The sequence below is a fragment of the Leptonychotes weddellii genome, chromosome 8, assembly GCF_054177405.1.
Source record: "Leptonychotes weddellii isolate Sample4059 chromosome 8, ASM5417740v2, whole genome shotgun sequence".
Classification (NCBI taxonomy): Eukaryota; Metazoa; Chordata; class Mammalia; order Carnivora; family Phocidae; genus Leptonychotes; species Leptonychotes weddellii.
In genome coordinates, this window is record NC_138376.1 from 116,546,048 (window position 1) to 116,560,311 (window position 14,264).

At 44.9% G+C, this 14,264-nt stretch overlaps 1 protein-coding gene across 1 annotated transcript in view; it reads left to right on the top strand.

Moving 5' to 3' along the window:
- The window catches only part of PLEKHG1 (pleckstrin homology and RhoGEF domain containing G1), a 219,418-nt gene that overhangs the window by 188,843 nt on the left and 16,311 nt on the right, over positions 1–14,264 (top strand). The window contains exons 7-12 of the mRNA XM_081829382.1: positions 91–241; positions 3,497–3,628; positions 6,032–6,214; positions 6,300–6,395; positions 6,599–6,685; positions 12,053–12,155. Of these exons, the coding sequence (XP_081685508.1) occupies positions 91–241; positions 3,497–3,628; positions 6,032–6,214; positions 6,300–6,395; positions 6,599–6,685; positions 12,053–12,155 (752 nt within the window). The remainder of the gene's footprint in view (positions 1–90; positions 242–3,496; positions 3,629–6,031; positions 6,215–6,299; positions 6,396–6,598; positions 6,686–12,052; positions 12,156–14,264) is intronic.

The following is a 14,264-nucleotide window of genomic DNA, read 5'->3' on the forward strand; positions in this document are numbered from 1 at the left end:
TAAATAAATAAAATCTTAAAAAAAAAAAAAAAACAACTTACATACCCATCTCACTATTACAACTGAGATAAAAATGTGTCCTTCCTGCAGGTCAGTGGCTGTGTTAACAGAGTGCATGCGGAACAAGATGCTGGCCAAATTCTTCAGGGAACGTCAGGAAACTCTGAAACACTCTCTGCCTCTGGGGTCCTATCTCTTGAAACCAGTTCAGCGGATTCTCAAATATCATCTCCTTTTGCATGTAAGTTTCTGCCTGCCCTTGAATACTTTCCAGGGGATGGTGATTTTGTGCATTTATCCTCCATTAAGCTTTGGGGAAAAAATATCAGAACAGGCTGTGGACATATGGAAACGTTTTCCACACTCATACTTTACAACGGACTAATCTGCTTTGAGGAATTAGAGATATTTATATTCTGGGCCTGCAGCCCCATTGACACCAGCCAAGTGAAAAGATTCATTTTAGCTCTAATTCTGATAGGGCTTAGGAATACCTCACTCTGGGCAGTGAATGGTTTCAGATAGAGAGCTATCACCGTAATGAAAAACAGATTTTTGTGTGTCTTATCTCCACGAGCCTAGATTCAGTAGGCAGTTGGGCAGGAGAGCTATCTGTCATAGATTGGCTTTTGTATGAGCAAAGAGAAGGTGCTGAAAAAGGAGAAGACCAATGAGTGGTGTGATGAATGATCCTTGAGCAGGGCTTAGCATCACTTCATTGTATTTGTTGCATTTCCCATTATTTATATACAATGCACAGAGGCTTTATAAACAAAGGTAGACATAGCTCTCACATTCTCATGTCTTCCCTCTAAGGAAGTTGATAAAATTGGGGAAAAGTTCTGTTGCAAGTCATTTCCATTGGGTCAGTAGGATTGGATTGCCCTTATAACACAAGGAAGACCTAGCATGGTGGTTAGGGTCCAGGCTCTGGGTTCAAATCCTGTAAATTGTCCATGTTCACTGTAGCTCACAGGCAGTCCATGAACGTGAGCTATTGTTTTTGTTTAATTATTTTCATACTACATTAAATCTTAAAATTTGAATCCAGAGCTCTTATCTGTATCACCATGCCTGCAATTTATATGTATCTCTTTTTAAATGATTCCAGGTTCCCAGCTTGGATAATCATTCCAGTTTTGCTCAGTTCACAAACATGTACAGTTTTAAGAATGCTTATGGTCCAACTCTGCTAGAAATTTCTCAGCTTTGTTTGCCTGGGTTTGGAGAATCTTATGTCCTGTGAAGCCAGATCAGGAATATCACTTTAATTGTTAAACTAATACTCATGATCTTAGATTAGTGGGATTAATTTGCTAAACCAGGGTCCAAATAATGGTGAGATAATGCCTGTCCCAGGATAGATTTCTGCTGGACTCTGCTAATATGGCATTTAAGACTAGTGTGTCTCAATAATCTCTAAATATAGCCTTCTAGAGAGTTGGGTGGCCATCGATCAAAAGCAAAGTCTAAGATGGCAGTTACTTAAGCATGTGAAACATAACAAGTCAAGATCCTTACAAAAAGGTAATTAATAGGGAAAAATAGCCCTTACCTTCTAAATTAGGAACTGGTGTCTTAGTTTAGGCTGCTATAAGAAAATACCATAGCCTGGGTGGCTTCAACAGCAAATATTTATTTCTCACAGTTCTAGAGGTTGGAAGGCCAAGATCAAGGTGCCAGTCTGGTCAGGTTCTGATGATGTCGCTGTCCTGGGTTGCATTCTTGTTTCCTTATATGGTGGAAAGAGGCGAGAGCTCCCCGGGATCCCTTTTATAAGAGCACTAATCCCACCCATGAGGGCTCCACCCTCATGACCTAATCACCTCCCAAAGGCCCCACATCCTGAGACCAGCACAATGGGGGTTCGGATTTCAACATGTGGCTTCTGGGGGGGACACAGACATTCCATCCATAACAGCTGGTAATGAAGAACAGTGGTTAGATTAATCAAAAACTAACTTCTGGTTGCCTTTGAAGTATTTTTGCTTTTATGGGTGATTTAGAGTGTTCCTTCTGTGTCATTTACATCACTTCAAAGTTGTGTAGCCATCCATGAAGATCCGCACAAGAATACACTCTGTACTCCCGAGTCTGTTTGTTGTTGAACAGGATTGCCTCTCAGACCAAAAGAAGAAATTACTATTTTTTTTAATCTGCTGTTGATCTGGAGCTTACCTGGGAGCTCTTATTTTAGCGGTATAGTTTCATAGTACCTTTCTAACAGCTGAGTCTGAGCATGGAAAGAAAATGCAAATTCCTTCCCAGTTTCAAGCTTAGATGGAAAACTTGAAGTAGGAATCCTATGAAGTAGAATTATAAAATAATGGAACTAACCTTCATAAGTTATACCATAAGATTCAACCTCCATCCTTTGGCTTAATGATTATGCACATCATCAATGTCCCAGAAATGATCTCATTGACTATAATATCTTCTTACTGTTTTCCATATTTATGTAGGTTACTGTTATTGTTTTAAGAAGGTAGAGCTTCAACTTAATAAGCATTTATTGACCACCCTCTCTGGTAGTTACCATTGAATAGATAAAGAATTAGATGATACAACAGTCCCTCTCCATAAGGGGCTCTTTTTTTTTTAAAGATTTTATTTATTTATTTGAGAGAGAGAGAATGAGAGAGAGCACATGAGAGGGGGGAGGGCCAGAGGGAGAAGCAGACTCCCTGCCGAGCAGGGAGCCCGATGCGGGACTCGATCCAGGGACTCCAGGATCATGACCTGAGCCGAAGGCAGTCGCTTAACCAACTGAGCCACCCAGGCGCCCTCCATAAGGGGCTCTTGAGGGGTCTAGGGACATGTGTCTTATGTGCTGGAAAGAATCAGAGCAGAGATCATGTCCCTTTCGTGGCCCTGGGATTGTGGAACTCCAGTGCTAAGCTGAGTACTGATCCCCAGAGAATACTTGAACCATGAGATCATCCTCGACAATCTGAAGACTTGTCTTTTGTGAACTTTCTTTGGGGCTTTAAAGCCTTGACTACATGAAAAGGCACTTGCTATAGACGTACTTTTAAAGATAATGTCCACTCTATGGTTTAGTCTGTTACGCAGTCTGGTGTGACACCTTTATTTCCTCTGGGAGAAAAAGGAAAGTATGTCTTCTGTCCTGTAAGGGCGAGAACCCTACTACATTGGCCACCAGGAAACTCGCTAGTCTCCAACCGTAATAGCAACTCTTGTATCTGTTATAACTGTAGCATCTCTGTGAGACTTAATGGACTGTATAGTGTTTTCTTTTATCCTCGTCATGAAATTCTAACCCACTTCTATTTTTCCTCCCCTCCCCCTGCCCCGTTTTCATTCCTGTCTTACCATTTTCTTGCAGGTATCTCTGGTAAGTCATCTCAGACTCTTAAGGCATGATGGTGGTGTGTAAATAAATAGGCAAAAGTAAAATACAAGGAACTCATCATAAAGATGCCCTGTGTGGAAAAAAAAAAGTGAAAATAGCTAGTTCTGTCTTTTTTTTTTAAAGGAAATAGAAAATCACCTTGACAAGGACACAGAGGGCTATGATGTGGTGCTCGATGCTATCGACACGATGCAGAGAGTGGCTTGGCACATCAACGACATGAAGAGGAAGCATGAGCACGCAGTCCGGTTGCAGGTAAGCCCTCGAGCTGGCGGCGCCTGGCGGGGGCACTGACCTATGACCATGTTCTTTGGGGGTTTTTTAAGATTTTATTTCTTTGAGAGAGCATGAGCAGGGGGAGGGGGCAGAGGCAGAGGGAGAAGCAGGCCCCCCACTGAGCAGGGAGCCAGACGTGGGACTCGATCATGACCTGAGCCAAAGGCAGATGCTTCACCAACTGAGCCACCCAGGCGCCCCTACCATTTTCCAGATCAGGTATTAAGGCTGCTCAAGTGTTGCATTTCATCCATGATCTTCATCAGTAGGTCTCCTTGAAGAAAGATCAGGACATGGCTAATACTGATCACTGTTTAACGTGATATTTTAAGAGAAGTTACATTATAACTTTTAAACTAAGAGTTTGCTCATAGCCCCTTCAATTACCCAAGTTATAAATTGGAGTCTCCCACGCCCTTATCTTAGGTTAATTACAAATAAATTCTTATTGGAAACAACTTTCTCTAAGCTGTTGAAAGGGTTTTTGAGCCTCACTTCCTGTCTCCCTAGTGAATGCAAAATTGTGGGTTGGTACGTGTGTGGTACGGGGCAGGGACTCAGAGAAAGGAGAGCTAAGTCTGGAAGCAGGTTCTTTGCAGTTCCACTTGGGACAAAGCTCACCATTGCATGTTAGGGTCCTCATTTCTAAAATAAGACAGACAAGAACTTTGCTAAGGCTCCTTCCAGCACCAATGTTTTGGACCTGAAATCCTTGGAGACATTTGATGAATGCTAAGCCAATGATCATGTCCCGGGCACTATTTAAAAACAAAAGGTCAGGTGCCTGGATGGCTCAGTCGGTTAAGCATCTGCCTTTGGCTCAGGTCATGATCCTGGGGTCCTGGGATCAAGTCCCACATCGGGCTCCCTGCTTAGCTGGGAGTCTACTTCTCCCTCTCCCTCTGATGTGTGCTCTCTCTCTCTCTCTCTCTGTCAAATAAATAAATAAAATCTTAAAATACATACAAACATACATAAAAAAAATTAAAATTAAAAAAAAAGTCGGGGTGCTGGGTGGCTCAGTCAGTTAAGTGTCTGCCTTCAACTCAGGTCATGATCTCAGGGTTCTGGGACCGAGCCCTGTGTGGGGTGCTCTGCTTAGCAGGGAGTCTGCTTCTCTCTCTCTCCCTCCCCCCCTCCCGCTCCCTGGCTTGTGCTCTCGCCCTCTCAAATAAATAAATATAATATTTTTAAAAAATAAAAAAAATAAAAACAAAAGGTCATGCGGGCCTAGAGGCTGGTCACAGGCTCCTGCGTGTCCCTGGAGTGAGACATGAAAGCCCAGAGTGACTCCACACTGTGCAGAGTGCCTATGCCCAACTCAAGAAAAAAGACACATTATTCAGCTCATAAATTCAAACAAAACTCTAGGATTCATCCATAGGCAGCCAGAATGTGGTATGATGCAATTAATGCTCAAAAATGGAGGGAAGGGGACATTCTCATCTTTCAGGCCACGTCTGGTTTTTATAACAGAAAAGGTTTAATGTGTCATCAGCCACGTGTTCTGTGGACATAATGTCCGTTGCATATTCAGAAATGGCTAAATGACTGGTTTTTCATGCCTTACGAATCTGTTTGGCATTCTGAAGACACTGCTAAATCAGGCTCTGGCTCAGACTTTTATCTCCATTTCTATCCACTTCTACTTTCAACCAGTGAAATTTGGGGTTGTCACTTAATTAAATGCTGTTTGTGAATATTTTCGTTTCTCAAAACAGTAAAAAATCAGCTTCCTTAAAAAACGTTGATATGGTTGGACAGTAGATCCCAAAGATACTTCAAAGTCATGTTCTCAATTGATATTTATCAAGTACCATTAAAAACATAGTGGTGACGAACTTCATTTCCTTTCCCCAAATAAACGGGATTAATATCAGGAAATTTCTAAGATGTATCTTCCGTGACTTCTCACGGGCCCTAGTTATGAGTTACTTATATGTAGTATAGATTTCAGTTTCTGGAAGAAGATTTGCACATCAGTCGCTCTGAAAGCTTTTGTGCAGAGAATATGGGTGAGAATGTCAAGGGAAAGATGCCTATCGGAGAAGGTCACATACCTGTGGCCCCTTCCCCCTGCTTCTGAGAGACGTAACTGCTGTCCCCAGCCGTAGAAGAGGGATTATTAAGGAATGGAAATAAGTAATTGGCAACTCATCAACTGACAACTTGATTCATTTCTGTTAGCCCTTAAGTGACAGCACCCGCACCTGTGGATTCAGGTCATGGATCATTAGACACCACTGGACACCAAATAGAGCCATTAGACCCAGTCAGAGATAGTTAGATACTGTTCTTGAGACTCAGCAAATGGGCCACCTTGTCCTCGTTGCCACGTCTCCCCACCTCCTGTGTAGTCACACGGAATGGTCACTTTTTCAGGAGATCCAGAGTCTGCTCACTAACTGGAAGGGGCCAGACCTGACCAGCTATGGGGAACTGGTGCTGGAAGGCACCTTTCGCATCCAGCGCGCCAAGAACGAGCGGACGCTCTTCCTCTTTGACAAGCTGCTGCTCATCACAAAGAAGAGAGACGACACGTTTACATACAAAGCCCACATCCTGGTAGGTCTCAATGTTGGTCATGGGTCAGGGCTTCGTTCCGTTCTCTTCCAAGCGTGCCTCACCCTCCCTCTGCTCTCCCGCTCAGTGTGGCAACCTCATGCTTGTGGAAGTGATACCCAAGGAGCCGCTCAGCTTCAGCGTCTTCCACTATAAGAACCCGAAGCTGCAGCACACAGTTCAGGTAACATCAGAGGCCCCCCAACCCCACCCCACCCCCGCAGGGCTCACTCTTGGAAATGAGGAGCGCCATGTGCCGGCTGGCCTTTCCAGAGCCTTCTGGCCACGCGGTGTATTTCCTACCTTGTCGGAGGGTTATCAGAAGGTCTGAATCTTGTGAGTGGGGGAGGCGTGAGTCCTCTAACTGTCCACATTGCCTTCTGGTAGGCTAAATCCCAGCAGGACAAACGCCTCTGGGTTCTGCACCTGAAGAGGCTGATCCTAGAGAACCACGCAGCCAAGATCCCGGCTAAGGTAAGACGATGAGGTCAACAAACAGTAAAATGTGAAGGAATTCAAGTCCCAGAAGGCAGCCTAACAGGAATAAACATTCACCTTCAAAATAAAGAAAATTGAGAGAGAGGATACATATGGGATCAATTAAACCAGTCAGGTATATTAAGAAGATTCACATGTAGGGAGATTGTCAAAGGCTGTTTTTTTGTTTTTTTTTTTTTAAGTGGAGTCTGATGCAGGGCTTGATCCCAGAACCCTGCCATCATGACCTGAGCCAAAACCAAGAGCCAGACACTTACCTGACTAAGCCACCCAGACACCCCCAAAGGTTTTTTTTGTTTGTTTTTTATAATTGTTGTTGTTATACTTTCTTTCTGGGCTTGAGCAAAGAAAAAATTAGTAAAAGACTATAAGAAAATTTCTAGAGAACTAGTAGAATACAGTTGTGAGAAGTGTTCAAAGCTACACTAAGCACCTATTGTGAATAGAGCTAGCTTAGGTTCTGTGAGAATGCTAGGGGAAAAAAGATACAGACTCAGCTGTGAAGGAATTTGTCAATGAGGGAGCTAGCCATATAAACAACAAACTGTTTGCTAAAGAGGATGAATTAATAAAGGTATAAGCCAAGTGTTGTGGGAGGATAAAGTGTTCAATTACAGTTGAATGGGGAAAGGAAGGAAATGCCTTTTACCTCAGTCTGGAAGGATGAAGAATATTTTTATTAGGTGGAGGAAGAGGAGGACCAGGCTGAGGGAACAGCATAAACAAAAACAAAGAGATATGAATGGGTGCACCGTGTTCACAGCACACAGTCGGTGCCTAGGTGGAAGGGCTGAGTCCTCAGGAGATGGAGTAGGTGGTGAGGCTGGAGAAGTGGAAGGCAGCCCGCTGGTCTACAAAGGTCTTTGAAGGCACACACTAAGGAGTCTGGTGGTAGGAAACTACTAAAGGCTTTGGAGAAAGGGGATGGCATGGTCTCGCCTGTGTTCTGAGAGGGGGACCCTTAGAGACAGGGTGATAAATGAGTTGAAGGAGTGACACTGAAGGGAGGAGAAGAATTAGCAAGCCACCACAGTAGTCCAGAAAAGAGGTGAGGGGCACTTCCGGGGGGGGCCCAGCAACAGAGGGGGAGCAGATGTAAAAGCTTTCACAGAGGCAGAGGGAACAATATGTTGCCCACTAGGTGCATGAGGAGAGAGAGAAATAGGAGGCAAGGATGAGTCAGGGGTTGGGCCCGGAAGACAGTGTTGAGTTCTGAGATAAGCTGCCAAGGGAAGGAACCGGTCGGATGGGATCGAGGAGGAGCTCTCGCTTCTGCCTGTGCAGAGGCGAGTCAGCCCAGGTGGAAATTCAGGTCTTGGAAGCTGCGGATCTGGAGGCTCTCTTGACACAGTCACTGAGCCCTGAGCTTTGATAGGATGGCCCGTAAAATTGTGTAAAAGAAAGAACCCCTGGGAATGGCAACATCTCAGTGATCTGCGAACCGGCAGGGACTTAGAGGACCACCAAAGGGAGAGTGACCAGGGAGGCAGTAAGAAAACCAAAGGAGAAAGGTGTGGTGACAATGGAAAGAAAGGATCTCAAAGAGGGAGAGGGTAACAAGAGTCTCAAATGCTGTGGACGTCATGACAGATTCAAACAGAAACGTAGATATTCAGTTCGGCAACTAAGAGTTCAGGGAGAGCTTGCAGGGCATTGGAGAGAAAAGCAGAAATGAGAAGCAGCAGACTGAGTGCAGACTTCTTTAACAAAGTGCAGAAAGGATGCAAGGTGGTGGTTTGAGGAGAGGCGAGATCAGAGCAAGACACTTGGCGTAGGTGAAGAACACCATGGACATGACAGTGGGCAGCGGGAAGGGGAAAGGGAAGGAGAGCATAATGATGAGCAGAGCGGTGCTCTTTGGAATCCACCTTGGGGAGCTGGAAGGGTGGGATCAGGAGCACTGGGTGAAAGGGTAGTCTGGGAAGTTTGAAACCTCCTTCCCAGAGCTGGGGGGAGAAGAAAGATGAGACAGGACAGAGAACCTTTGAGACGGACTTGAGTGAAGATATAGAGTTTGATTTCACTGGAGTTGGTGATGTTGTCGTGTATCTGGTGCGAGGAGCCCAGGTGGGTTTGGGCACCTGAGGGAAAGTGGCAAGGCTCAGAACACTTGCTAAAGGAAATGGACCAGTCTGTAGGGATAACGACAATAATTTGTGCATCCAACACCTGAATGACGTGGGTCACCACGGATCAGTGTGATGAGGTCATTTGGAAATTCGCTCAGCAACTTGGAAGCTAGTGTTGAGGAACCACAGTGCAGGGGGGTTCCCCCAGATGAGGCTCAGCAGAGCCACTAAAGGGGAAGATTAGCAGCACAGGGGAAGGTGGGTGCCAATCAGCACAGTGAATGAACATGATTTCCAGGCTGAGTGGAGAGTGAATCCAACAGAGAGAATAGGCATGGCTTGAAGGACCGGGGGCCTGCGGAGTCCAAGAACTGGCTTAGAAAGAGTTAAAGGTGGAGAGGTGGAAATACAGATGTCTGTAGTTGAAAAGGGAGCTTTTAGAGTTCTGGGCACTGCTAAGGTCCTGGGGGCCGCTCTGATTGTGTGTTGCTGTTCCGGAGTGGAGGGAAAGGTTATCAGAGATAAAGTGGCTAGGAGCTAAGGTGAGGGTGGAGAATGGATTGTCCATGTGGATGGTGAAAAGGTCCTTGCTGGGCTGGGGGAAATGGAGCAGAAGGTGGGATGGTGGTCATGAGAATAGAACTGGGGCGGGGAGGGAGGGGCGGATAAGGAACAGGGACATTCCTGAGAAAGGAACGTCTATTTTGCTCTGTGTATTTTGAGAAGCATTTGAAGCTCGTTCTCAGGGACTGTCAGCACTGATTTGGTGCCCAGGAAATGAATGTGCATAGGTGTGTGCTTTGAGTTAAGCATGAGTCTCATTTCATCAGGGTGTTGTGAGATGTAAGGGAGCTCACGCAGAGAAGTGATTGCGTTTTCTTCATGGTTAGTTATTCAGTTGCTGGCCCTGTGCCTTGGAATGCCCTGAGCAATGACAAAGTGTCTTTGATATGCCCCACCTACGGTTCACCTGTCTCCTGGGAAAATCAAAGCTGCCACAGGATTCTGAAAGGCCATTACAAAACCAGACCAGCTTGCATGCCTGTCCTCTTTCTCCCCCACAAGACGTTTGTATTCCAGGCCATTTTCCCTTTATGCGTTAAAATGGTTCATATAGGGGTGCCTGGGTGCCTCAGTCGTTAAGCGTCTGCCTTCCCAGGGTCCTGGCATCGAGCCCGCATCGGGCTCCCTGTTCCGCGGGAAGCCTGCTTCTCCCTCTCCCACTCCCCCTGCTTGTGTTCCCTCTCTCGCTGTCGCTCTCTCTGTGTCAAATAAATAAAATCTTTTAAAAAATAAAATAAAATAAAATAAAATGGTTCATGTAGTCACAATAGAATTGCACTTTTTTACCCAAATTCCCGACCCTTTTAGAACTAAACATTATTTTTTCAGCTACACTTCTTGAGCACACATACAGTGTGCTAACCACTTTGTATTTCGCCCTCAGCAAAACACCTTCTGAGGAAGACCTTATTCTCCCCATTCTAGAGAAGTGAGAGCAGAAGCTCAGCGACATTAAGTGCTCTGCTGTTTATACAGCTCGAACATGACTGAGCCTGAGTCAGACCCAGGTCTGTCTGGGTGCAGGGAGCAAGCCTTAGCCACATTGCTCCCAGTGGAAAACACTTACTTAGGATACTTGATCCATTATAATGTACTAACAATTTTCCATTTTATTAAAGCAAGTTTATTCTTAAGTTGAACTTTTCACTTCTTTCTTCAAGACTTTTTCTTAAATCTCTTTCTCCAAAGCTTTCAAAATCTGTTTATTCCTAGTAAATAAGAGAAATGCATAACGGGGAATTTTTGTAAACCTCAAAAAAACGCCTCACCAGTCTAACACAGTTTACCGCAAGCTGTTGGAAATTCGTTTGTGTGACTCACAACCTCCTTCCGGTCGTTCAGTTCAGTGATGGTCCCTGGCTGACTCCTAGAGGAAAATGTGGGAATAGTACTTTTCTGAAATTCAATGTCAAGATGGGGGCAAAAAAATACTGAGTTCTTAAAGTCTAAGTTTATAGATACCAGGAAACTTCTTGGAAATAGCCATTTTGTTCATCCATATACATGATATATACACTCACTCGCCTCTGGATTGAGAACAAAGATAAAAGTAGAGCCTTCTGCATTTTACATATTCACCTGGTTCTGGAAATGCACTTCACAGAAATTGAGCTCACATCTGTGTTTGAAATTAATTCCAACTAGTAATCCCAAACTGACGAGATGATAAAAATATCAGTGTCATAAAAATATAACCATTTGTTTTCTCAAACTTAAGTGGTTGCATTAACCTCCCTCCTTTGTGTGTGTGTGTGTGTGTGTGTGTGTGTGTGTGTGTGTGTGTAACTAAATATTACCATTTAGCCTAAATATTTTTACCGCGCTATCAGAGATTGCAACAAAATACAATTAAATTGGGGGCCTGGGTGGCTCAGTCGTTAAGCGTCTGCCTTCGGCTCAGGTCATGGTCCCAGGGTCCTGGGATCGAGCCCCACATCAGGCTCCCTGCTCGGCGGGAAGCCTGCTTCTCCCTCTCCCACTCCCCCTGCTTGTGTTCCTGCTCTCACTCTCTCTCTCTCTGTCAAATAAATAAATAAAATCTTTTTAAAAAATACAATTAAATTATTTTTAAGGTGATTTTTAGCCCAATGTTTGGAGGTTAAGTTACACGACTCTTGAACTATGAAAATGACACGGGGGGAGCAAGATAGGCTACCTAAAGTAATTTTTTTTCCTCTTTTTGAATCCTCAGGCAACATGATTCATGTTAGGGTAATTAACTGTCTTTTTATATTTCCCTAAACATTAATACCATTGGCAGCAATAACAATAAAAAGAAGCCTCAAAGCATCAAAGCTGCGAAGGTTGGGGTTGAAGGGAGAAGAAAGCCAGAGTTGAGGATTATCCGGCCCAATCCCTTGGTGGGCGGGTGGTAACTCTGTTGGGTTGAGTGCCTATCATGTGGGCCTAGTAGTAGTAACCCTGAAAGGTAGGTCCTATCTGGCCATTTGTGGCTTCCTTCCGGGTGGGGGCTGCAAGCTTAGCTCTGGTAGCATCCATTATGTAGTATCTCCTACCCGCCGGTGGGCGCTTGTCTGTTTGAAGCCCTTGTGTTAATGCCTCAAAGAAGTAATGAGTTGTTTAAAGCTTTTCATAAATCCCTTCTTCAGGTGGGATAATATAGGTAATACAGGTCTTCTGTATTACGACTGATAGCTTAAAGAAGAAACAAAAAGTAATTGCAATTAAAGCTATACTTTCTTTCTTTCAGGCCAAGCAAGCAATACTTGAAATGGATGCCATTCGTAAGTTTTGTTCTCTTAATACAATTGGAAATTTTCTTGTCTCCTTGCATCTGTCATATCGTCTGGCTTAAAGTTTACAAAAATGTCAATTGTAAGAAAGGAGCTCTATTCACTGTGTTAACAAACAGAGCCGGCAGACGGTATAATCTCTTCCTAACACATTGGCTTGTTTGTACATTGATTTCGCCTGGTTTATCTGTGAGTCACCTGACGGCTGGCCACATGTGTAGATCTCTGTATCAACTAAGAATGTAAGATCTGCTGCCAGGGTCCATTCTTACCCTCCCTTCTACCACCACCAGAAATTAAGGTTTCACATACACTTCCCACCACACCCCATCGGAGGGAAATCTATGTTGATTTCCTGCAAGAATCATGCCAACACGATAGTTCGTGCTTTTCCTGATGCGGCACAAATTTCAAAATTACAGCGGCCCCACAAGTGTGATTGTATTTCAAGGCTTCTAAAACAGGCAGAAAATAAACAGAGGGGAGGACTGTCCTACAAAATAAAACCTCGTTCAACGGCATTTATCACATCCTTGTTCTCTCCCAGATTAAATAGGAAAAAAAAGAGAATCAATGGCTTTAAAGACTTACAGCCAGGTCTAACAAAAACTTTTACCTACAGTGTTTGAAAGAACTTACTTTTTTTTTTTTTTAAAGATTTTATTTATTTATTTGAGAGAGAGAGAATGAGAGACAGAGAGCATGAGAGGGAGGAGGGTCAGAGGGAGAAGCAGGCTCCCCGCCGAGCAGGGAGCCCGATGCGGGACTCGATCCTGGGACTCCAGGATCATGACCTGAGCCGAAGGCAGTCGCTTAACCAACTGAGCCACCCAGGCGCCCTGAAAGAACTTACTTTTGAGGAATCTTGCCCCAGGTGGGAACATTGATTCACGTCCCCTCCACGCCGCTGGTGGTTAGCTCTGCAGGGGAAACAAGAAGCATTCCTGAGGTAGAAAAATGAGTACCCCCACCACGTGACTGAGACCCCCCCCCATGTCGTGCCCCGTGGCTCCTGAGAGTGACCCCTACCAGAGGGCTGGGCTGGGGCCTGCTGCCCTGTCTTCTTGAAAGTCCCCCATTTTATTCAGTGGAAAGCTCTTTAAGATTTTTTTTTTTTTTTTAATAACACTAAAGAGAAGGCAAGGTCACAGATGAGCATGTTAGGTTTAGGAGGAAAGGTGGAGGAAGATGGGGGTCTGAAGAAGTCTGCTGTTTCTGTGACCAACTTCATTCAACAGAGCCAAGCCCTCGTTCCCAGCCTCTGGGCGAGTCTGTGGACACCAGTAAGGTTCTGTGAGTGCACAGAATGATTTCGAGACACTAACTGGTGCCACGTGCCTTTCTTCCAGGCCCAAGACTAGGCCGGAGCAACCCCGCCTGGGAAAATCCCCGCATTTGCCCTGCCTTGACTCTGGACTTGGCTGGGTATGAGCAGAGTAGGCCCGTCCATTGGGCCAAATGACCTCATTTATGTAACTTTGCCGCTGACATTGGACTAACGTGTGTGGTCTTTACAATCCTCAGAACTCTCTCCAGCTTTGGACACCCTTAAAGAGCCTTAACCCTATTACAGCCATGTCTTAAAATTGTTTACCCGCAGGCTTCAGATACCAGTGAAAGTGCTAGAGTACTTTAGGATTAGACCCAATTTTCTTTCTTCCTTTTTTTTTTTAAGTAGGCTTCATGCCCAACGTGGAGCCCAATGAGGGGCTTGAACTCACAACCCTGAGATCAAGACCTGAGCTGAGATCAAGAGTCTGATGCTTGGGGCGCCTGGGTGGCTCAGTCGTTGAGTGTCTGCCTTCAGCTCAGGTCATGATCCCAGGGTTCTGGGATCGAGCCCCGCATCGGGCTCCCTGCTCAGCGGGAAGCCTGCTTCTCCCTCTCCCACTCCCCCTGCTTGTGTTCCTGCTCTTGCTATCGCTGTGTCTGTCAAATAAATAAATAAATAAAATCTTTAAAAAAAAAAAAGTCTGATGCTTAACCGAGACAACCAGGTGCCCCTAGACCCAATTTTCTTTATATGATGTCCGTGTACCCCTTAGATAGGTAAAAAGACATAAACTGCGAAATTAAATGAAAATCCTGGGGACACCTGGGTGGCTCAGTTGGTTAAGTGTCTGCCTTCAGCTCAGGTCATGATCCCGGGGTCCTGGGATCGAGTCCCAC